This window comes from Natrix helvetica (assembly GCF_964273705.1).
Source record: "Natrix helvetica genome assembly, chromosome: 1".
NCBI lineage: Eukaryota > Metazoa > Chordata > Lepidosauria > Squamata > Natricidae > Natrix > Natrix helvetica.
The window spans coordinates 37,600,236-37,625,346 of NC_138548.1; the positions used below are offsets into that span (position 1 = coordinate 37,600,236).

At 43.7% G+C, this 25,111-nt stretch overlaps 1 protein-coding gene across 3 annotated transcripts in view; it reads right to left on the reverse strand.

Moving 5' to 3' along the window:
* Positions 1 to 24,733, reverse strand: part of KIF26A (kinesin family member 26A) — a 171,168-nt gene extending 146,435 nt beyond the window's left edge. For all 3 annotated transcript variants that reach the window (XM_081945354.1, XM_081945353.1, XM_081945352.1), the window contains exons 1-2: positions 24,552 to 24,733; positions 24,125 to 24,391 (exon numbers count right to left, since the gene is read on the reverse strand). In XM_081945354.1, coding sequence (XP_081801480.1) covers positions 24,125 to 24,391; positions 24,552 to 24,569 — 285 coding nt within the window. In that variant the 5' untranslated portion in view covers positions 24,570 to 24,733. The remainder of the gene's footprint in view (positions 1 to 24,124; positions 24,392 to 24,551) is intronic.
* Between the last annotated feature and the right edge of the window lie 378 nt (positions 24,734 to 25,111).

The following is a 25,111-nucleotide window of genomic DNA, read 5'->3' on the forward strand; positions in this document are numbered from 1 at the left end:
GCCTTCTAATTTCTGTAATATCCAACAAAATATGCCTTTTGTTTCAGGAAAAGATAAATGGGCAGGAGTCTCACATCATGTAAATCATGAAGGTGATCTGCCTGCTGGTCACTATTACTCTACCTAAGGTTCAGGAATTTAATGTCCTCTTCTCTAATTGGGTTAAGAAAAACTGCCACCTGCAAATGGAAAGGCTTGAGAATTTGGATCATAAACAAATGTCACTATGCTAGTTTAAATTGTCAGATCTTAATCTTGGCAGGGAATATGTTGCAATTCTATCTCAGATTAGCGGGTTAAGAAACATAAGAAATGCTATTATACTAAATTGGCCCATTTAATCTAGTCCAGGGGTCTCCAACCTTGGCAACTTTAAACCTGGTGGACCTCAACTTCCAAAATTCCCCAGCCAGCTTTGCTTTCCAGCTTTGCTGGCTGGGGAATTTTGGGAGTTGAAGGCTGCCAGACTTAAAGTTGCCACAGTTGGAGACCCCTCATCTAGTCTATTAACACTGCAGTTCTGAAGATTCCAGGAAGACAACTAATACTCATGAAATATGACTTCCCCAAAACCTGACAAACATCCTAAATTATGTAATCTGTAGAAAGAACCAAGCAGAAGATATCTTCAAATCCTAGGAAGATTAGAAACCACAATTTGTTACATGTGTTTACTCATGTAATCCTCCCATAAGCATTCTAAGAAATGAAAAGAGGAGGTGTGAAGCGTTACTACCAATGATCTTAACTGAGGTGAGAAGAGGATCCTAGAAAGGCTGGAATGTTAATGAGCACGTTACCTCAATTTGTTTTATGATAATGTGATATTTTGTGATTGGCCAGCAACCAGTTTATGGGAATGCTGTCAAAATTCAAAATGCCCCCCACTGATTTAACTAAATGGCTTGGGAATTCACCAGCTGTAAAGATTTCAACTGTGGAAATTGTGTGTGAGAGAGGGGGGGAGGGGGGGAGGGAGGGAGATGGACATTGGCATAGAAAGCAATATTTAAAGACCGCAACTCATAAATTATCTCACCTGCCTTGAATTGAACCTTAGAATATAAGGCTTAAGCAAAGACGGTGACCTAAGCTGCATCATTATTACAGAAGGACATGATAAATATTTCAGAGCAAGAGCAAACATATACCAGTCAAATTCACAAACATAAAAAGCCTAACTATATTTCAGAGAATAAGAGCAATGTTTCCCCAGTGCAAAATACTAACTATTAAAATAAAATTAAAAGCTATATATCCATCATATTAAAATTATGCAAAATTCATACATTAACCCATACACATATATTCTATTCTCTGCACCCCCTACTCCCTACCATTTATTTCTTTTCCCTGGCTCCTTCAAAGCTGCAGATAAAAAATTAACAACATTGGAAGAAATAACTGCAAAATGCAGAACATGGGTATCAATAATGCATGTTTTTTACTTTATCTCGTAGGTAAATTGCTAGAGGAAATGGCTGTGAGATTCTGGATGTGTTATAAATTGCTTCTTATAAGAAAAATCTACAAAAGAACAGAAGCATACAGGTTCCGCTGCCATCAGTCATACAAAAACCATATCCCCAGCCCTAGTGAAGAAATACTGGGCAAATACCGTATTTTTCAGAGTATAAGATGCACCTTTTCCCTCCCTTTTGCCTCTTTGAAATCTTGGTGTGTCTTATACGCCAAAAAATACGGTAATTAATTCTCTTGTATTTCAGAATTGAAGATTGTTATGGGACATGATTTCCATACAGCACATCGCTTTGTGCCTCATGCCTCATCATCAAGATCCAGCTTAAAGGAGAACAGTGAAAGTGTCTATGGAGATTCACAGTCATCCAGGTCATGATTGATCTGGATGACTGTAAAATGTGCTTTTTCCAGAGGCAACTGGACTTCCTTTCTTTTCCCTGGAAGACGTTTCACTTCTCATCCAAGAAGCTCCTTCAGTTCTTCAGAACTGAACTGAATTGAAGAAGTTTCTTGGATGAGAAGCAAAACGTCTTCCAGAAAAAAACAAAGAAAGTCCAGTTGTCTTTTGAAAAAGCACCTTTGGAAGAACAATGAAAGAAAATCAACTAAATTAGTGTAGGAGCTTATAGTATTGATTTGCAACAATTTGCCATCTAAACTATTGTAATGTGTTCTATATTAAGTTATCTCAGGGGTTCATCAGAAAGCCTCTACTGGAACAAAATGTAGCACCTGGGAGGCAGTTATAAGAATTAAAATCCAAAACAACTGGAGAGCAAAGTGGGCTGAAATTCATGTAGCACGATTAAATAGCCCAAGTAAGAATTAAAGAGATATTCTTCATAAATTAGGCAGCAATCAATATATAAATTTCAACCATGCACAGAGATCTTCCAATCACATTAATATAGAAATCCTAATAAATGGAGTACTATGTAAAATAGGGAATTAACATACTAATGTTTTGAACATTCATACAAAGGCTTTGCATTCAGCACTTGCATATATCTCACCAGTCAATGTTGAACTTCAACAAAGGTATCATACTTCATTTTTGTTCCAAGAGATGTTACCATTAGAGCTACAGAGCTATATGAAATGTCTCCAAATACTTTGAATGAAGATGTGTTAAGAACTAAATGAAAAAGTATCAGTTTTCTTCCCGGTGTTCTCTTTAATCACTTCTGTGAAGATATTGGCATATGGTATTAAGGAATTTATTAAATTCCAAAAGTAGTGATAGGAAATCTGATATTTAAGAACTATTCCTTTCCAAACTGGCTAACATTCAATGAAGAAAAACTTACAAAAATAGCCTTTTAAAAAGAATGCTTAAAGAAGGAATGGGAATGGAAATCAGTAAGCTAAACATGGCATAAGGAAGGAAGGAAGGAAGGAAGGAAGGAAGGAAGGAAGGAAGGAAGGAAGGAAGGAAGGAAGGAAGATGGTGGATGAGGGTAGAAGGAAGGAAAGAGTTGGAGGGAGGGAGGGAGGGAGGGAAGGAGGGAGGGAGGGAAGGAAGATGGTGGGTAAAGGTAGAAGAAAGGAAATAGTTTGAGGGAGGGAGGGAAGGAAGAAGGAAGGGAGAGAAGGAAGGAAGGAAGGAGGGAGGGAGAGGGGAAGGGAAAGGAAGGGAAGGGAAGGGAAGGGGAGGGGAGGGGAGGAAGGAAGGAAGGAAGGAAGGAAGGACACAAAACTGAAGCTAAAATTAGACCTTCCTTCGTCACTAGTTCTATAGCAGGAATATCCAAAAGAAAGCATCCAACCTGATGCCCCAAATCAGAGGTGACTTGCTACCGGTTCGCACCGGTTTGGGCAAACCCGTAGTGGAAATTGCGACTGGGTCACCCAACCGATAGGGACGCCAGGCTGGCCATGCCCCCAAACCGGTTCCCCAGTCGCCCATGCTGTTGCTGGCATGTCTTTTAGTCATTTTATCATGTTCTGCGCATGCACATAACAATTCACAGGCAACTGTGCATGCACAAGCAACATGTGTGCAGTGGGCGCACGCACAAAGTGATCTGGCAGTAACGCCGGCAGCAAGCCACTCCTGCCCCAAATATATTTTAATTGCAATTTCCTGACTTTTTCAACATCCCTTTCTAATATTGTTGAAAATACAGATTGTGCTTTAGGCTGGGACATGCTTTGCAGCACACTATCATTCCATTCATTAATAAGAAGAAAGAATATTAAAATAAGTGCAATTCTGGAAGATAGATACAAGAAAACATCAGTCGGCACCAGGTCAGCTCTGGATCCTGCACCGAGGATCAAGACACTCTGTCTGCAAGTACTGGCCTCATTGGATCTCAGTCAAACTTTTTTATTCTAAGACACAAGCTCTATTACTATATTTAGGCTCAGATCAATTTAACTGATCCCACCAATTGTTTCCTCAAGTTCCTGTCTTTGTTTGTAGTTCCTGGAGGAGGAGGAGCAGCAGCAGCAGGTCCACCTGCTGCCAGTCTGGCCTTCTCTGTTAGCAGCAGCTGCAGAACCCAAACATATCCACTTATACGTAATATGGAACAGGGCAGGCCTGCAGCTGTGGCGTTCTGTCCATGGAAAGAACAGGCAAGTGGACTAGCCAGTGAGAGGGCCCAGGACCACATGGATGGAAAATGAATATAAATAAGTTGTAATGACAGAACAAGCTTTGTCACCAGAAGGTGCATTTTTGAATTCCGCTGTGATGTATACCATTCTCAATAAGGCATTGCTCAAGAGAAAAAGCTAGAAAGCCATAAGAGAATGGAAAGAACACGCCAGCAATATGCCTCCCATAAATAAATCCCTCTAGCATTCCAAGTGTAACAGGTGGAAAAGATGTGTGTCAGGGAGTAATCCCACAGCATGTTGCATGGAGATCAAACATAAGCAAAGTGATATCCCAGCAAAAGTCTCGAACTCTGATATCTACAGCATATATTCTCCTCAATGTAGCCAATAGCCAAGATTATGGGAATTTTAGTCCAAATTATTTGGAGAAAAACACATTGACCACTCCTACTGGTCAATTAGTTTCTTCTGTTTCAAAAACAAAGCACATTATTATTATTATCTCCCAATCATCTTATCATATTCCCACCTGGAAGATATAGAATTCTGTTCAAAAAGATTGAAGCTCCCCAATCTTTTCTCCTATATCAATCAGTCCAATGCTCTTATCCCTGAATAGTACTATTTTCTGATGTAAAGTTCAAGAAAGAAGCAATGGTAAAGCAAAAAAGAACTTCAGATTGCATGCATATCATATACCTATTGGTTGTTGTCTTCACTGGCTCCCAAACCATTTGAAGACTCAACCAAATTTGAAATGTTGCTGAGGTAATATCCCCTCCTATGTATACTGTGCATGTAATGAGCTCATTAGCAGAGAACCTCCTGTTGTGGCCCACCAGCGGCCAGCAGAGCTGGCAGCAGAATCGGACAGTGAAGAGGTTGGGAAGGAACATGTGCCAGTCCTGGAGGCTGGGGAAGGCTCAAACGAGGGGTCTGAGTTGGAGGCAGAGGTGGGGCCAAGGCTGTCTGGCAGTTCTCAGCTACCTTCGGAGCTACATAGCAGTGAGGCAGAGGAACAGCTGAAGCCTGTTCCCAGTATGTGCATGTGCAGAGCTGCCAGAAGAAAAGAACAATTAAGAAATCAGGGTCAACTTGGGTGTAAAGCCACAGGTGGATGGTGAATGGTCCCTCCCATAGGAAAGAAAAGAGGAGCAAAAGGGGAGTGGGCTTTTGCAGGAAACCATTCATTCATTCATTTGTTTCAGAAGTGTGAAGATCTGTCTGTGAATCTCAGAAACTCTGTGCCAAGCCTTTCCTTGCACAGCACTGCATTTGGAAAATATTCACATGGTAGCTTTCCAAGCTAGATAAGGTCTGTGGTCATTCATCTTTGAAAGACTTTTTACCAAGCCTTTGCTGAATAGGAATAAGAGGAATTCACATTCGTTTAATAAAAGGGGTTTTGTCGGGACCAGGCATCTGTTTCGTGCTTTTTGGGGAAGCCTAGGTCAGAACACCTCTACCAGATGTTCCTCTAAAGCAGGGGTGTCAAACCCAAGGCCTGGGGGCTGAATCCAGCCTGCGGGATGCTTAGATCTGACTCATAGGACTGCCCTGGAAACAACGAAGGACCAGCCTACAGTGCCTCTGCCAGCAAAAAGGAGCTTGGGAGGGCTGCATGCGGCCCTCCCGAGTTCTGTTTTTTGACAGAGGGTTGCAGGTGGCCGTCACATCCGAAACAGAGCTTGGGAACACGTTTTTCTTGACAGGGCACTTGGGCCACCACAGGCACCTCCGACACAAGTGACATCAAGCTGGCCATGCCCACCCTGGCCACGCCTACCCCAGCCCTCCCCAAGGTCAAACACAACCCTGAAGCGGCCATCAATGAAATCGAGTTTGACACCCCTGCTCTAAAGCAAGATATCGTACATAGGAAGGCAGCAAATGGTCTCTTAACACTTTTTAATGGGATGCCCTGCTCAAAGTGTCTTTTCTGACACCTACTTTAAAGTCTTTCTAGTAAGAGCAAAGATCTTCCCACCTGGTTTCTATGTTTGACACAGCAGTTTTACATGGTGATTTATTGTGGTCTGTGTTATCTGTTACTTGAGATGATGTAGAGTTTTCTTTGGTTGTTTTAGTACTGCTTTACTGACATGTACCCAGAGGCAATCATAGGAAGGATTTAAAAAAGGCTTTGTGACCAAAGCCACACTTTTAAAAAACATTGCAACAAATGAGGAGGGGGGAAAAAGGCAAAATTCCCACCATTCAATTATAAGCTATCATCTTGACTTTTACACAAACACACGGGCACACACACGCCCACACACATTATTGTTCCTTTAAACTTTATTTTATTTCAAACTTGATAAAGAAAGATACATCCTGCTGGTTCAGATCAGAAGTTAATTCTATATAGCATTAACTTCTGATCTGAAATGCATTTCAGCATTTCATTTGAATGCTGAAATGCCTAGTTCAGCATTCAGAAGTAGGATGCTGAAGTTAATCCAGCATCCTACTTTTCCCCTAAAATATTTTTTTTCAGAAACACTAGAGACAGAACATCTAGCAACAGCATGCCTATCCCCTGAAACTGGTATTTGGGGGGGGGGGATGAAAACAGTACCTCCCTAGAGAAGAGGGAGAAAACAGAAAAGTATTAATATAAAAATATATGTTCAAAGAATGAGGTATGTGTAAATAATAGATTGGAAAATATAGAGGAAAAGGGAATGTGAAATGGTAAACCTAAAGACAGAACCGGGTTTGCTGGAATATCATCCTGAAAATACACCAGATGAAAGAGGAAAATATGCAATCACAACAATAGAAAGAGGAAAGGAAGAGAGGAAAGGTTGGAAGAAGAGAGGAGAAGAGAGGAAAGGAGAGGGAAAGAAGAAAGGAGAGAAAGATAGGGGTGGGTAGGAAGAGTAAGAGAGAGGGTATGAAGGGGAAGAAGAGAAGAGGAGTGTGGGAAAGGAAGGGGAAGAAGAAAAGGGAAAGGAGAAGCGGAAAGAACAAAGGAGAGAAGAAGGAAGGGAGGAAGAAAAAGAAAGAAAAGTGGTAAAGTAAAATAGGCATATGGGATGGTAAACAAAGCAATCCCGATTATATATTTAAATTTTTATATGGAAAAATGAATGTTCAGAACTGTTAATACACAATGTGAATAATAACTATGAGAATAGTTATTACCTGTAAATGTATGTATGAGATGAAAAATAAAAAAACTTTTTATTAAAAGAAAACAGTTCCTCCCTAGAACCAATCTATCATTCTTAGTAGCCTCAATCCTTTCCTCCAGAAAATGCATCCAATTCAAACACGGGGCACAAGAAGAACCAGAAAGGAAAAGCAATGCATGGACAAGCCCAGGAATGAAGGAGAAATTAACCTAGTCGGATCTCTTCCATGGCAAGGGGGAGCCAAGCCCGTGTGGAGCATCCTCTGAAGTCACACAGGGTGAGTATTCCCTCCTGCAGCTGTGCTATTAACATGTCTGAGAAGCCTGAATCACCATAGCTGAACACTTGGCAGGAACAATAAAGCCGCTGCCGCGTATTTCAACAGGTTCAAAGTAACCTCAGATGTCAGGAGCAGATGCTCTTGCACGCTCCCCCTCCCCCCTCCATCCCTCAGGACTTTTGAACTGGTTGGTGTGTTTCCTTCCCTTCCCTCTAATAAGCCAGGGTGCTGGAGAAATTAGTTGGGGAAAGGAAAAGAACAACGGTAATTACCCTCTGCCGCCAGCCTGGGAGGCCCAGATAAATTGCAGTCTTCTCCTCTCTCCTCCATTCTAGATCCCTGATGGGGGGCTGGGGGGTGGATTACTAAATATAAGCCCCAGGGGTCAGTGCTGCATAATGATACCACTTCACCTGTCTCTGTGAAACACTTCCCCCACCCACCCACCCAAAAAGTTCAGTCGTCCAAGACAGCTTCCTTAGGAGAAGCACCAATCCCACTTATGATGTTTCTGACGATACCAAAGTCTCCTTAGGCTTCCTTACAATAGGTAAAGATAAATGATCCCCTCGCACATATGTGCTAGTCATTCCCAACTCTAGGGGGCGGGACTCATCTCCGTTTCAAAGCCAAAGAGCCAGCCTTGTCCGAAGACGTCACCGTGGTCATGTGGCCAGTATGGATAAACGCCGAGGGTGCATGGAACGCTGTTCCCTGCCCACCAAAGGTGGTCCCTATTTTTCTACTTGCATTTTTACATGCTTTCAAACTGCTAGGTTGGCAGAAGCTAGGACAAGTAACTCACTCCATTACGCGGCGCTAGGGATTCGAACCGCTGAACTGCCGACCTTTCTGATCGACATGCTCCGCGTCTTAGCCACTGAACCTAAAAAATGTGAAAAATGTCTTTTTGCTTATTGGCTTGTTTCTTTTGTATATATACAAAAAAAAAAAACATCCATTCACATCAGGCCAAACTCTGCAGAAACAATTTTAATTCTGTCCTGCTAGATCCAAGGACTTGCTTAATTTATGTATAATTGTATGGATTGTATGCATATGTTTACTTCTCTTCTGTCATGTTCTCATCATATGCTAGATAAATAATAATTTGATGGACTTTTGCAGGTAGGTGCTTACCTTGATCCAAGTTGTTTCTAAATGTCATCAGCAACAGTAAAGTTATTTTTTGCCAATGAAATTTTGTTCCAGTAAACCCATCTCTGTCCCCCATCATTCATCCTCAAGTACTGTTCCATTAGGTAGCTGTAGTTCAGCATCTTGTGGGAACCCAACCAATATCACACACCCTGTTGGGTAAAACAGTCGTGTGGTTTATGCATTAGGGCACAGTGTTGTCTGATTACAGGAAGTATTCTTTGTTAATTTCAGTTTAGAGTTTCGGGATCGCATCTCACCTCATACATCCCTGCGACCAATCCGCTCCCACAGGGAGGGACTCCTCCTGGTACCGTCCACTAAGCAGTGTCAACGGGCGGCGCCCAGGAGTAGAGCCTTCTCTGTGATGGGCCCAACCCTCTGGAATGACCTCCCCCCCGATATTAGAACTACTACCGACCTCCGCTCCTTCCGACAGAAACTTAAGACTCACCTGTTCCAACTAGCTGGCCTAGCTGACTTATAGTCCCACTTTCAACCTCCTGGCAAACATCTTATTTTGGGTAGTTTTTAAGGGTAATTTTTAATTTTATTTGAATTTTAATTTATTATTGTACAGGGCATATCCTACCTCCTCCGTCTATCTATGTATCTATGTATATCTATATTTTTGTATCTACATTGTTTTTAATATGACTGTACACCACCCCGAGTCCTGTTTAGGAAAGGGTGCGGTCTATAAATTAAAGTATTATTATTGTTGTTGTTGTTGTTGTTGTTGTTGTTGTTGTTGTTGTTGTTGTTGTTATTATTATTATTATTATTATTATTATTATTATTATTATTATTATTATTATTATTATATGTGCATCAGTCCAACCATGGTCACACTAATGCTCTAGTAATTCAATGTTGCCTGCACCGATTCACTGCAGCAACACAAGGTTTTCCAGTTGTACCTACAAATGCCAAAGATTAAATCTGGGACTTCCTGAATGCAAAATGCATGTGGAGGATGCCTGGGTATAATCCCATTCCAATTATTCATGGCAGCTGGCAGGAGGTCAAATCTCAATGCCAAGTTTCATTATGCCTTAAGGAGATAAGCACTGCAACCCGTAGTCTGGGCTTGGACACCAAAAAGCCAGCTCCTGGATGGGGTCTATGACCTGGTTACTGTATGTGAAATTTTACTCATGAATGCCTGCATATCTCTGTACAAATATTCTAATTATATGCAGAGGGCAGGGTGTGTGGTAGAACTAGGCCAGTCTTCCCCTTACATTTTTCCATTTGCACTTCAGTAGCTAAATTACTTAAAAGTCATCCTATTAATATTTAATTAAATTTTCATTCCTTATCTATTTTTAAAATACTTTTATGTGGCCCTGCCCCCTTTTGAAATACACCCCCCCTCCCAATATATTACTTTCAAAGGACAATGTGGGTTTCAACCTTTTAAAAAAGTGTGTGTCTACGATGTAGAGAGAGCCAGTTACACAAACTCTTGTTTGTATCATTTCATGTCAGAGTAGGAAAAATTAAGAAGGAAGATGACAAAAGACTCATGAATGTTCTATTATGTATTTGAAAATCACAGAAGTTAAAAGAACCAGAGATTTCACAAAGACTTGTGTGTCTGCTGAGCCTAATGAAACAACTCTTTTACAGACTGATTTCAAGCCAAGCAAACCAACATTCTATTTTCATACCATTCTAAATTTGAATATAGAATCATCATTTTTTGACTCTAGGAAGACAATTTCCTTCATTCATCAGCAGTGAGTAAAGCTTCTGGCATTCACCGTTTCTGTCATCCAAGCACCTTACATCCAACAAGACCAGGTGGAAAGACCTTGATGAAGCTGTGATGAAATAGCTAATTATAATAGCAAAGGATTTAAGACTTCTGAATACTTAGACTAAAGTAACCTCACTATGTTTTCCAGAGAGCTAGAGCAGGGCCCAAAGGACCATCCTGGTTTTATTTCTTTCATGCTGACAATTTTTCTCAAGTTAGTATTAGAGGTTATTTCTCATTCTTCTTTCCTTCTTGCCTGCCTGCCTGCCGGCCAGCCTTCCCTCCTCCATCTTTGAAATGAACTGGAGAGGAAGAGAAAATCCAATCTCACGCTCAGGGAACCTGCAACCTGTATGTAGATGCAATGGCATTCCTTGAGTAATGGTAGGGGGAAATTCGGTCTTTCACCCCGTCCCAATTTTTTATTTTTTAGCACTTATATATGGATACTAATATCGTATAATGATTCACAGTTAAGTATAAAAACAGAAGAATCCTTCCTCCCATCAGGCATCCAATCAAACAACTTCTAAGCTCAACTCCCACTTTAGCCCCATGATTGGGGGAAGAGCCTGGTCCTCATAGCCCTCGAGAAAGTTAAAAGATCCTTCAAATCACAGTGGGAGATTGTTCAAAAGGGCCGAGTTGGCCATTGAGAAGATATGCTTCTAAGGTCCTATTGCACATTTAAGGGAGGAACCTGGAGAGCACACACTCTGTTTAACCTAATAGGATGGACAGATACTTTCAGGGACAGGCAATCCCAAAAATAAGATGCCTCTGAGTCATGGAGGATCTTCAACAAGTAGTTTATATTGCATTTAGAAAGCAAATAAGAGCCAATTCAGCTCACACAGGTGACACAGTTTTACCAGGGGATATGTCAGGCCTGCAGACATCTTTTCTTTTGTATCTTTGGCCTGCCACACTTTCTATTATTCTACTATGCATTTTCTATTGTGGGGAAATGGGAGGAGGGATTGTATGGAGTTAGATGATATGTAGCTGTTCTGACCCCCCCCCCCCTTCTCGTATACCAAAGCACTCCGAAACAAGGTTTCTGCAAGATGTTTTATTTACATACAGTTTAAACCTTGGCAGCAATCCAGGTACAGATAACACCTTGGCAGCAATCCAGCCTGCTGAGGTACGACACAGATTTGAGAGCGTCTCCAACTCTAATGATAAGTTGATTCCTACAAAACAACTTTCGGAAAGTCCCTCCTTAAATAGCCTTGAGAGGATCCTGATTACGATCAACTGAGTCCAATCATCTCCTGTAAATGCGTAGCTGTTCTCTACGTCTATCAGCTCTCCGTTGCCAGGCATCCAGAAACTTGTCTCCCTTGTCTCCTCCCCACTGCTCCAAGGCATGACGTCAGGAGCACACTCCCTTTGGCTTTCACCACTGCTCCATGCCTCAGGCGCCTCCTGGTGGCCAACCAGCCTCTCTGATCCCTGCTCGGAGTCGGAACCATGTCCAGGGTCCTCCACATCCTCCAGAGCCGACTCATAGGGACCCTCACTGTCGGAGTCTGGTGGCAGCTCCAACGGCTCCTGCTGGGCCACAACACGTAGCCATAACAAAATTCTTTCTAAAAACACAAGGTCTTTCTTTGTCTTTGCACCTCTGCACCTGACCGAAACTGGAGGGGTGGAACTGCCAGCATAGCAGTGGAAGATTGGACCACCTGATAGACTTGTGGGTGTGGGGGCAAGATCTTGAACTTTCAACTGGGTGGGGAAAACCGGGAAATTTTCAGATTTGGGTTTTCCAAGGTGTGCCAACATGGTTCTCTTAATAAATTGGAACTTTGAGCAATACTTTGCCTCGGACTCTGATTTACTTTTGGATGCTATTTGAACCCTGACAGGATAGCTGAAATTGCATATCCCCCTGCATTCTGGACCAGTTGCAACTTTCAGATAGTCTTTAAGGATAACCTGCTTAGCAATAATCCAAACAGGAGGGGACTAAAGTATGAGTGATGTGAACAAAGCTTCCCAGTCCAGAATGGGCACAATTGGCACACCCAATGGATTTGTGCAAAGGCCCCCCTGGCTACAGCTGTTGTCTGTTCTTCCAGCAGGAACTGCAAGTCCAGGCACCAAATTGCACATCATATCTATCATGGTGAGTTACCCCCTTCCATAGCCCCACATGCTAGCCTTACCCACTAGGATGGCCCTGTGATGTCACCAGACATGCCTCCCATCCCCCAGGGCTGAATAAAGCAAAAAGAACATCAGAAATTACCCACTTCTGTTATGTGGGTTAACTTTAGAGGACATCTTGCTGCACCTACTGTTTGGGAATTTTTTTTCCACAAACATGCAGATAATTGCTGTAATTTTAAACAGACTGACTAGAAAGCAAATCCTAAATCCCATCTCAGTTGGACTTGGAACTGAGGAGGAAAGGATAGAACCATTCTGCCAAGTTACATAAGAAACGCTTGCTTCCTGTCTCTGTGGAAAATCAACCCATTGACCCACACAGAATATTCAGAGGTTAATACGTTCCACTCTAACATCATCACAATGACCATTTTCCAATACAAAAAAGACTACACACTTGGAGCGCAGCCCAGATTTCGGCATGTTAAAATGGCTTTTAGGAGCAAAAGAAACAGTACTGGCAATCTTGATGCTTCTTATGGCACATTTATAAAACTGTAATGGAGCAAGTCCACTTTGCAGCTATTGTGAAATAGTGGGAAATATATGTATTTAATAACTGATTTCTTTCCATTCTCCATTTCCATCCACTATCTCTCTCTGCTACAGTTTACTATCCCCACCTTCAGTGTGTTTTCTTTAATATTACCAGAGATCCAGTTGTTTCATTAAATCACATTTTTGTCAACATAAAGGGCAGGTGCGAGGAGATCAATCTATAGCAGAAACACAATAAGGAACAACTTATTGTTTAAAAATCCCCAAGTGATGCTTCTACAGCTACTGCAGAATGAAAGAATAGATAATACTTCTATATATTAAGCAGAGATGGGCAATTTCTAGGTTTGGGTGATGCTTTTGTTTTGCTTCATCCAGTCCTTGCAGAGCATGGTTGCTAACAGCACAGTACCATCTGAGATGGCAAGACTAACCAGCATTGTGGCTCCTGTAATAGCAATAGCACTTAGACTTATATATCGCTTCACAGCCCTCTATAAGTGGTTTACAGAGTCAGCCTATTGCCCCCAACAATCTGGGCACTCATTTTACCCCTTAGAAGGATCATGGAAGGCTGAGTTAACATTGAGCCGGTGAGACTCAAACTGCTAAACTGCAGGCATGCAGCAAGCAACAGAAATAGCCTGCAGTACTGCATTCTAACCATTGCGCCACCACAAATCATGTTCCCTTAACCATAACCACTGAAAATTGACAAGACAATATCCTGTCATTTTGGGGGGGGGGGGGAAACCTACTGAAAATATGCATAGAGTTCTTTAAGGCAGGGCAGAGGTGGGTTGCAAATTTTTTTACTACCTTTGGTGTGTGGTACTTCTGCGCATGCGCGGCACTTCTGTGCATGCACAGAAGCATCCGGGCGAGTGGCTGGAGCCTCCCAACATTGCTACTACCGGTTCAGCCAATCTGGGCCGAACCAGCAGCAAAACACCTCTGAGGCAGGGGGTAGGAAGAGAAATGGAGGGGGGGTGCAGCAAAATCTGGGAATAGCAATAGCACTTAGACTTATGTGCCATTCCACAGTGCTCTGTAGCACTCTCTGAGTGATTTACAGAGTCAGCATATTGCCCCCAACAATCTGAATCCTCATTTTACCACTCTTGGAAGGATGGAAAGTTGAGTCAACCTTGAGCCAGTCAGGATTAAGGGAATCGAACTGCTGGCAATGTGAGCAGAGTTAGCCTGCAATACTGCATTCTAACCACTGCACAGGAGTGGGCAAAGATTGTCAAGCATCTGGTGAACCTCTCTGAAAAACAAGATGCTGAGCAAGGCAGGCCTCTAGTCTGATCCAAATGGGGGCCCTCTTGTGTTTCTGGAAATATTTGGGGGGGACCAAGAAGCAAGCCCATCCAAGGCTGTCCTGGCAGCTATTAAGTTATTACTTTCCTTAGCATACCCTTAAAAGAAGAAAGGCAGGGTGGATAGGTCTAATTTCCCCATCCTCCAAAATTTATCACAGGCGGTTCCTCAAAAATTGGTACAAATGAGACCTCACAAACAGACCAGAGGAGAGAACTCCTTCATCTGATCTCCTAAATAAGAACCATTGGCTTACAAACTCTTCATTGTTGTCTTTACTATCTTTGACAAAACTTTGTTTATAGAAAAGACCTACAACATGGAAATAAAAGCTAAAACCAGCCCTGGCAGAGCAAAGATCAAGTTTAAGCAGGATTATGTGTGCCTTGCAAGTCATTATACTCTGCAAGTAAACAATGGGAAATTAACTTTTCCATTCACTTCTAACAGGACAATCAGAAGTCTAACAATTCTGCAGTTGGGTTTTTTTCCTTCATTTCACATTAAGGGGACAAAAAAAAAGACTGATCTAAACAAACCAGCAGAAAAAGACTTCTCATCTTCCCGTTCCACATCCCCACTATTAACAGGCTTTGCATCGAATTCTGAAATATGACAACTTGATCGGGACAATCCAACCTCATTTTAGCAAAGCCACTCCTCAAGGCGATTTATATTTAGAATCTATGGGAATCTAAGTTGTTCATAAAGGAACTTTTGAAGGACAATGGAAGAGTGACTTCCTCTGCAGGACCCTCCTTTCTCTCCCCTTTTATTATTGCAAGTCGCCAGAGAAGCATTGTTTGGAAAACAATGCATTATTTCCAACCTGATTTTAAAAATGATTGTTATTAAGACAAAAAAGCTCCAAAATTTCTCATAGGTTTCATAAATGGCTTGTAAATAATTGGCCACAGATTTTCATTCTCTTTCTTCCTAATATAAAGAAAAATCAAATATAATCCGATTACTCCCTGGTTCATGCTCCAATGTGTACTCAGCTAGGGAATAATGCATACTTATAAAATGCAATGCACAATGTTGACAATGACTGTAACGTAAGTCTACTTTTTCCAATCAGATGCCTTCCAAAAGCATTGGGAAAGCCCCAAATCCCCAGACAGTAAAAATGATGATGGCCTAACAAATCTGCAAGGTGCTAGGTTGGAGAAGAACAACCTAAGTCAAACTCAGAAAACACTGAGGATTTTAATGGCAGATACAACATCTGTAACACACTACCCTTGATATCAAAATGGTGATAGATGCATCGCATCATTTTGTACATGGTGTACTTCAGTGACGTGTGGTGAGAGTTACAGCTGGTGAGGCTGGTGACGTCATCAGGAAGGCGGGGAATGGGACCACGTGTGCAGGAGGCTGAGGCAGCCCCCACCTTCCTGAGTGAACATTAAGGGGACCGCGGAGTGCACTGATCCGCATAGCCTTGCTTCCTCCACCGGCGCCAGTCCCTTCCCCCCCACTCCTTCAAGGTCTTCCACCAACCCAAAGCCCAATCCCCAGAGGCCTCCCTCGGGCCTTCTGCATCCCCCTAACTCTTCCTGCATGGCTTCTTCAGCGTTGTCACCTCAGCGAAGCCCTGCCTTGGCAGCCAGCAAAAGACCCATTGGCTCCCGGGAATGGCCCCACATCAAACGAGAGACTCACCTACAGGGCGGGCCTTTCCCGAGCCGCCGACTCCGAGAAAAAAATCGGGGTGAGAGAGGGAGACGCACAAAATGGGGGCAGGAGCTTCCCAGGGGTGTGGGAGAGGAGGAGGAAGAAGAAGAGCCTGTCCAAGGCTTGCAGCCGCCGGCGCCCACAAACGTGGGCCGGTGGCGGTGGGTTCCTTTGCGTTTGCTTCCTAACGACCCAAGAGGTGGTGTGCCGGCTGTGTGGTTGTCAAGCGGCTTCACGAATCGCTGCCCAGGAAAAGCAGCTCCGCGGGGCCCGGCGGCAAGGCTTGAGCGGGGTGACAGAACAGCCGCCTGAATGGGAAAGCAACGAAAGGGGCTGCATTTTCACCCCGCTGAAGCCTTGCTGCCTGAATGGGAAGCCGTCCTCGCTGTCCCTTTCATTGCTTTCCCATTCAGGCAGCTGCGTTTTCACCTCGCTGAAGCCTTGCTGCCTGAATGGGAAAGCAAGAAAGGGGCTGCGTTTTCACCTCGCTGAAGCCTTGCTGCTGAATGGGAAAGCAAGAAAGGGGCTGCGTTTTCACCCCGCTGAAGCCTTGCTGCCTGAATGGGAAAGCAACGAAAGGGGCTGCGTTTTGACCTCGCTGAAGCCTTGCTGCCTGAATGGGAAAGCAATGAAAGGGGCAGCGAGGACGGCTTCCCATTCAGGCAGCAAGGCTTCAGCGCGGTGAAAGCGCAGCCCCTTTCGTTGCTTTCCCATTCAGGCGGCTGCTCTGTCACCCCGCTCAAGCCTTGCCGCCGGGCCCCGCGGAGCTGCTTTTCCTCAAGCGCAGCCGCCTGAATGGGAAAGCAACGAAAGGGGCAGTGAGGTCGTTCTCCAGTCGCTTTCATGGGTTCGTCATCCGGGAGCGCCAACAACATTTCTGCCTCCGCAGCTCCCGGGCGCGGCTGACGGATGTATGTAATATTATAATATTATATATATATATATATATATATATATATATATATATATATATATATATATATATATATATATATATATATATATATATATATATATATATATATATATATATATATATATATATATATATATATATATATATATATATATATATATATATATATATATATATAGTATATAATATTATATACTATTATTTCATGAAGAGAGGTGAGGCTCTGCCTCCCCTGCCTCCCCTGACCGCACGTCCCTGGTGTACTTTAGAACTTGCACTGCTGCATCTGGTGCAAATATATCTGCATCACAACATGCATGCCATAATTTGGTCCAGCCTGGTGGACATCCATGAATAACAGGAGGATTTGATAACTGATAATAATGAAATGTATGTTCAGATACTCTGGTCTACTGCTACACAAATCAGCAAAAATCTAACTCTCTGTTAAAATCTTTTGATTGAGGCATGTATAGAAATTGATTTAGTTAAGAAAACGCAAGAGGTATTTGGCATTATGTGTATCACATGCAATATTATTAACAATAATTTTGGATCAATATCTATTAATTAGAGAGCATAACGTGGGTTTTGGTTATCTAACGAGGGACTGTCTTGCAAATGATACACTGCATGTGCACATCTCATAGAGCAGAGCTAGCCTAGAGATGTGACATTGGACCAGGGACACAACTTCCCTCTGCTTTATCACATAAGTGTTACAGCTGAACATGCAGAGCTCCAGACAACTTGTTTTGCCAAATAAAAACATACCACAAAAAGTTACAACTTGGCAGATATTTGTTTACACAATCCACCTTCCTTTGAAACATTTGGTCATTTCTCCTACCCTGTTTAACTTCTACATGAGGCCATTACACTCAGTGATATAACTTTACTCCAGGCCTGTGGGTAGTGGGGGTGGAGATGGAAATCATGACCCAGCATCTGGAGACGATGTGGATCTTGATAGGGCAAGATAGGTTCAGGCTCAATCCAAACAAAGTCATTGTTGATTCAGAGACTAACTGATGCCAGGACTATGACATCTGCAGCTCTTGACAGGATTGTGTTCCCTCAGAAAGAGCAGTATAACGATCTGGGAGTCCTCCAAAACTCTCGGCTCCTTCCCAAAGAGCAGGTGGAGACTATGGCCAGAAGGGCTTTTACAGAGGTTCAACTGGTATAACTAGCTGCTGCAGCTTTATCTGGGACAGAATGCACTGAATGTCACTCATGTCCCTGTTATCTCTCAATTAGATGAAGTCATTCTACACAGGATTTGCCTCTGAAGACCACTTGGAAAATTCAGCTAGCCCAGAACACAGCAGCATGGGTACTTAATGATCAGCAACAGTACTAATATGTTACACCCCTACTGCATGGACTGCACTGGTTACCAGTAGGTTCCCAAACACAATTCAAGGTGCTTCATGTGAACCCATTTAGGGGTTCTCAAGGCTTTCCTCAGTATCATCTACCCATCCTATAGGGTAGTGATGGCGAACCTTTTTCTAAAGGCATGCCAAAATTGTACACACACACGCTATTGTGCACACACATGGGCCCACATTGAATCGCCCTACCCACTTAAACATTTACAAACTTCCAGTTGGCCCACTGGGCCCGTTTTTGTCCTCCCCAGGCTCCGGAGGCTTTCCTAAAGCCTGGGGAGGGGAAAAAACAGCCTCCCCCGATCCTCCGGAAGGCTGAAAATCAGCTGGCCAGCATGTGCATGTGCACCGGAGCTGATGGCTTGCGTGCCAGCATATATGGCTCCATGTGCCACCTATGGGATGCGTGCCATAGTTTTGCCATCACGGCTATAGGGAATGCTACTCATGGGTCTCCATCTGCCAGGAGATACAATGTGAAGGAGCCCAATAGCAAGTGTTGTACACAACAATTCCCTCCTCTAGAACATTTGCCCCCGGAAGCACAGATGGCCCCCCACCCCATGGCCTCCCAGAAGTACATGAAGACAGGGCTTTTCCAGTATCCCCTTGGGGATTAACTAAAACCGATGGTGTTATATTCTATAAATTTAATCTTTAACCTTTAATATTAATTTATTCAAGCCATGAACTGGAACTGCTATTTCAATTTATTCTTAATCCGATTTCGTATTATGTTTTTATTAGGCAAGCTCTGTAAGCCACCTAGAGTCTGGTTGGTTTCAGGCAACAGAAAAAAACTATTCACGGAGTAATAAAAGATAGAAGGCATCCTGATTATCTCAAGGATTTTTACTTTGCACATGAAACTTCTAAAAGTGAGGACAATTTAATGAGACTTTGTTGTAAGCAGAATTGATACGGGTATCCGATTGACCTCCATAAGAAACAACACCTTTTCTGAGGTGACAATGGAACCCTGAAGGAGTTGAAATGACAGATATCTCATTATAGAGGAATTCTCATCAAACATCTGGACTTCTAGTAAATATGGAAGAAATGGGATCATTATCACTCTACACACCTATTATCTGGTTGCACCTTCCAGTTGGCTGCATGTTTGACACTAGTGAGGCTGCAGATCAGTGCCTTTAACAATGAGAATTTAGAAATAGATAGGTGATATCACTTCAGATTATATATGATGAAAACCCTCTGGAATGATTCCATGATTATTTTCTGGGGGGGGGGGTCATCAAAAACAGTACCTTATGGTTTCAATTTGAAGTAAAATCATTCTACCATCTCATTCTAGTACAATCTATAGCTGATTGCACACTAGCCCTATGGTATAGAAAGAATTGTAGCAACTTCCAATTGAGACAACAGTCAAAAGAATATTGGCATGGGCACCCGGATCAGCCACAATGACATCAACATGACATTAATTGCCTGCACCTTACATGAATATCCCTGATACCAAGAAGCTATTTCAGCTCCCAAAGTCACATGATGGATTAAGGATGAGGAGAACTGTATCTCCAAAACTGAATGATCTCAGCTTTACTATTCCTGTGGTCTCCTACATGAATTGTCATGGTAGCTAATTTTCATACTTGTATGTCTGGAGGAAGCAATACTAGCAAATAAAACAGACACATCAGTCTTCTCTACATGACCTCCATTTTTTGGCAATCCCACCAAGAGCATTCTGTGCCATGCTTGCCCAGGACATTTACACTCTGCCATTTTTCCAAAGACAACTCCACAGCTCTGTGAGGCCAGTGATGGTGAGAACTGTCACTGATCTAAATCCAGCTTCACTTGGCAAACTGAATCAGCATCTCTGCTGTTCTAATCTAATGCTTTCACGCCAGTTACTCTTGGGAGAAAAACCATCTTGTTCTTTACAAAATTTACTTCCAATAAAATCTGCAAAGAATCAAGTGGTCAATGCATTTCAATTTTACATAGCCAGAAGCCTGAATGTCTTCGCATTACTTTCCTAAGCTTAAATTATTTTACTAGTAATCACTAGACAGAAAAGTACCATATTTTCCGGAGTATAAGATGCACCTTTTTCCCTCAAAAAAGAGGCTGAAAATCTGGGTGCATCTTATACACTGAATACAGCATTTTTTGCCTCCCAAAACTCCGCCCCCTTCACCAAAATGGCCATGCATAGCCTTTAGGAAGCTTTCAGAGTACTCCTGGGGGCTGGGGAGGGCAGAAATGAGCGAACAATGGGCCATTTTTTCTCAATTTTGCCCCCCCCAGCCCCCGCCCCCATGAGCACTGTTTTTTTAATAAAAAATGGGCCCGTTTTCACAAAAAACAGACTGTTTTTGGGAGGTCTGCAGAGTGCAAAAACTTTTTTTTTAATTTGCCTCTTCAAAATCTTGGTGCGTCTTATACTCCGGAAAATAGGGTATGTGCATAGATACACAAGCACCCACACAATCAATTATTATCTGCTTTCTTAAGTTCAGGTGTACATTTGCTAGGTTTAAATTATCAGTTGGCCTTAGCCCCTAACTAAATGTAACATGCTGATAAAAGGTAATATTTATAGTTGAGTTGAACTGTTACTCCTAAAATGTAACATCTACGTCTTAATTAATCCAATTTTTCAACTTCCAATGCACTAACATATTTTAGTGCAGCCAAAAGCCAGACAGTGGGGGATTTGGCAAATATGACCAAATTTGATTTTCAAGCACAGTCATAAATGGCAAATTTAACTCCAGCCTCAGTAGTCCCTCTCAAAGCTCTCCTCACTAGTCATTTCTATATGGCTGAATTCACACACAAAATAAGCTAAAATAGAGTTTGCTGTTTAGCCACTATTTCCAAATTTCATGTGAATCAGCTGAACTGATTAAATCACAATATTATATTCTTGGATGAAGTGAGCTATGTGAATGCAGAGATTCTATCACATCAATCTAGGTCAAAGATTTTCAAACTTGGCAACTTTAACACTTGTGGATTTCAACTCCCAGAATTCCTCAGCCAACAAGTTTGTAGATTCCTGATCTAGATTTAGGGTTAAGTGTGTTGCTCAATGCAGTCAATAATTAAATATTGGTTAGTAATTCCTGGGGTTAAATCTGGGGAGTAAGTACATAGGGCAAAATCTGTCCCCTCCACTCATCTCTAACAAATCCCGAGACAGAAATAGCAGTAGCAATAGCACTTATTTACTTTACAGTGGTTTACAGCCCTCTCTAAGCGATTTTACAGAGTCAGCATATTGCCCCCAACAATCTGGGTCTTCATTTTACCAACCTCAGAAGGATGGAAGGCTGAGTCAACCTTGAGCCTGGTGAGATTTGAACTGCCAAACTGCAGGCAGCCAGCAGGCAGCAGAAGTAGCCTGCAGTACTCACTCTAACCACTGTGCCACCATGGTTCTTTGTTAAAGCTAAGTCGTGGGAGAACAGTAAATAGACATACTAAATCAAACATCAATTCATTGATGTTTTTAACAGCAGCTTCTTGTTCCTTAGGTTGCAGGCCCACCAGAAATTACTGGATTTCCTTAACCAGGGGTGTCAAACTGGCAGCCTGCAGGCTGTATGCATCATGCGCAGGCCACACCCGCCCTAGTTTCCAAAGGCAAAAAAGGCATGATATGTCCCATAACATGATCAAGTTTGACACCCATACCTTTGACAGAAAATGAATTATTTGCAGAAAATTTTGGTTCTGAAATGATCTAGAAATCATTTTCCTCTGAGTTGTATGTGGGTCTAGAACATGATGGGTTAGGTGCTGGATTAGAAACCAAGAGGCTATGAATTCTACTCCTTCCTTAGGCCCAGGAGTTGATTAAGTGACTTTGAGGCAGTAGTTCCCTCAGCCCAACCCACCTCATAGGGTTGTTGCTGTGGGGAAGAGCAGGGGGAAGGAGCTTTTTGTATGTAGAGAGCCGAGGTGGCACATTGGTTAGAGTGTATCACTGCAAACTACTTCAGCTGACTGCTAGCTGCAATTTGGCAGTTCAAATCCCACCAGGCTCAAGGTTGACTCAGCCTTCCATCTTTCCGAGATGGGTAAAATGTGGAGCCAGAGTGTTGGGGGCAATATGCTGACTCTGTAAACCGCTTAGAGAGGGCTGTAAAAGCACTGTGAAGTGGTATGTCTAAGTGTTATTGCTATTGCTCCCTTGCATTGTAGAAATAACAGCAGGATGCAAATCAAATAAATAAAGGCTTAACGAAGAGGTACAAAGAAACATACGTCAAAGGCAAAACTGAGACGCAAACAGTCTTTCCAAATACTGATTAAATGATCCATATTTTCCTACTTAACAGCAATAAGTTACCTTCTAAGAATTAGAATTTACAACCTGCAGAGTCAGACATGATGTGCATCAATTGCCATGCACAGATGACATACCTACAGTTGGACAATGCCTCCCCAGAGCCTGGGAGCACAGATTCCATTGTCAACTCCTAGCAATGCGTAACTAACACTGCATCAAGGACAAGGATGTATTTCATGGCTATTCCTAGCATGATTATATGAAGCAGTCAGTTCCTCAGCAGTACCAAAAGTCTAAAAAGGAACAATGGCAATATTCAGAGTTACACATAGCAAAAGCACAGAACTGCACTGTCAATGTTCTGAAGATACTCTGCATACAAAATGATTAGCTTCCTGTTCAGAGAGAAAAAGCCATTTCCAGGGGTCTAACATAACTTTTGGGACTAAGTAATATCTTGCACCCCCGTGCAAAGAATATCCACTCTTGCACCCCCGTGCAAAGAATATCCACTATGAAATAATCAACATCAGCTCCGACCTAGCTATGCTTGAGGAAATTGACAGGGTCCAGATACTGCTTGGGGCAAGCGGGTGAGACACCACTCTGCACCGGACACAAATGTACTCTGGAATGTAGGAATGCAAAGACATAAAAGCAGAGCAGGGGTTCTCAAATCCAGCACACTCATGAACTGCCAGGCAGTGGAAATGGCAACCGCAAAAGGAGCCAAAGAACGCACATTTCCCTCAGATGCGCAGGCTGACACGCTTTTTTCAGCCAAAGAACGCACATTTCCCTCAGATGCGCAGGCTGACACGCTTTTTTCAGCTAGCAAGGCAAACTGTTGTGCGATCCCCCTCTTGGACTTGCCAGTGCAATCAGCAGCACAATGCCCCAAGCGCAACACTGTGGCGAGAGAGAGAAAGCACGCAGTACATGCGCAGGAATGCACACAGCGGATGGAGCAGTTCCCAAGACTACAGGCTGTCATATTTCCCCAAGCGGGGCAATAGCTCTTGCCTTGTAGCCCCGACCAAGGCTTCCAAAGTGAAGCAGGCTTAAAGGGCCAGAAGACTAGGAGGGCCATAGGTACATCGGTGACATAAAGCCACACAGAGTTCCAAGGACATACACCAGTGGTGAAATTCATTTTTTTAACTACCGGTTCTGTGGGCGTGGCTTGGTAGGCGTGGCAAGGGAAGGATACTGCAAAATCTCCATTCCCTCCCCACTCTGGGGCCAGCCAGAACTACTCAAAATTTTCACTTATGGGTTCTCCAGAACCTGTCAGAACCTGCTGAATTTCACCCCTGATCTACAGCCCTTCTCCTTCCTGCAGCGTTCAGGGTGGCAAAAGTCAGGACGCGCGCTCGCACTGGGCTTTGAACGTAAAAGCACCGGGAAACACACACACATACACACACACAACCGCCACTCCGGGACCCTCCGCCAGCCGCAGCTCAGGCGAGGCGCAAACCTACCGGCGGGGCCGGGGAGTTGTAGCCTGAGGCCAGCTTCTCCGCCTGCCTCTTGAGTTCGGCCAGCTTGGCTTGGCAGTTTCCGCACCATTCCCCTTTGGCGGCTCCCTCGAAGTGGCCCAGCTCGCCCGCCGAGGCGGCCCCGGCTCCCTCCGGAGCTGGACGACTGCCGCATCGGTCTTCGGGGACGGCCGGCTGGAGGGGTCTCTTGCGCTGAGGGAAGTCGAGGGAGAGCGGCGTGATTTCGCGCCGAGAGCCGCCTTCGGTTACCTGCAAGAGACAAAACGGAGCAGAGGAAGATTAGGCGCTTTGGGACCATTTGGGGGGGGAGAGAGAGAGAAAGACAGAAAACTGCCCCGTCCGTGCAGCGCCCAGCGCTACATCTCGAGCTGAAGGAAGCCTCCGGGAGCTCCAGCCTGTCCCCACTCACCCCCAGCACCGGCGGCATGTCAAATCCCAGCCTGGGCTCCAGAAAGGGACAACGGTCTCCCGGACTCCAGCCAAGCAAATCCGGAGCTGGCAGTAGCTATAATAGGGCCGGCCAAGGGAAGCCTCCCGGCTTTGATCTAACCAGCAAGCCCATCGCGAACCGAGAAGCCCACGCAGGACGCAGGAAACTTCCAGGCAGGCACTCCTGCTGCGTCTTGTGCCGAGAAAAAAGTCCTGGCGAAAGTCGGTCCGCTCCGGCTTCCCGCTGCTACGCGACGCTGCTGCTGCTGCTGCCTCCCGCGTTGCCGACCAGGAAAAGTGTAAGATTTGCAAAGTTAAAAAGCCAGAAGTCCCGGGCAGAGCCGACGGGGGGGGGGGAGAGGGCGGGAGGGGAGGAAAACTTGCCCGCCGTTCTCCGCCCACTCCGGCGCGGAAAGGAGGCTGAGCGAGAGCACGTGGAAGGGAGGGGAGAGGAAGCCCCTTCGGCAGCTGCAATCCTTTCCCTCCGGGATTCTCAACGCGAGGGGGTCTCGGCTGGAGGGTCGGGCAGAGCTGGCTGTC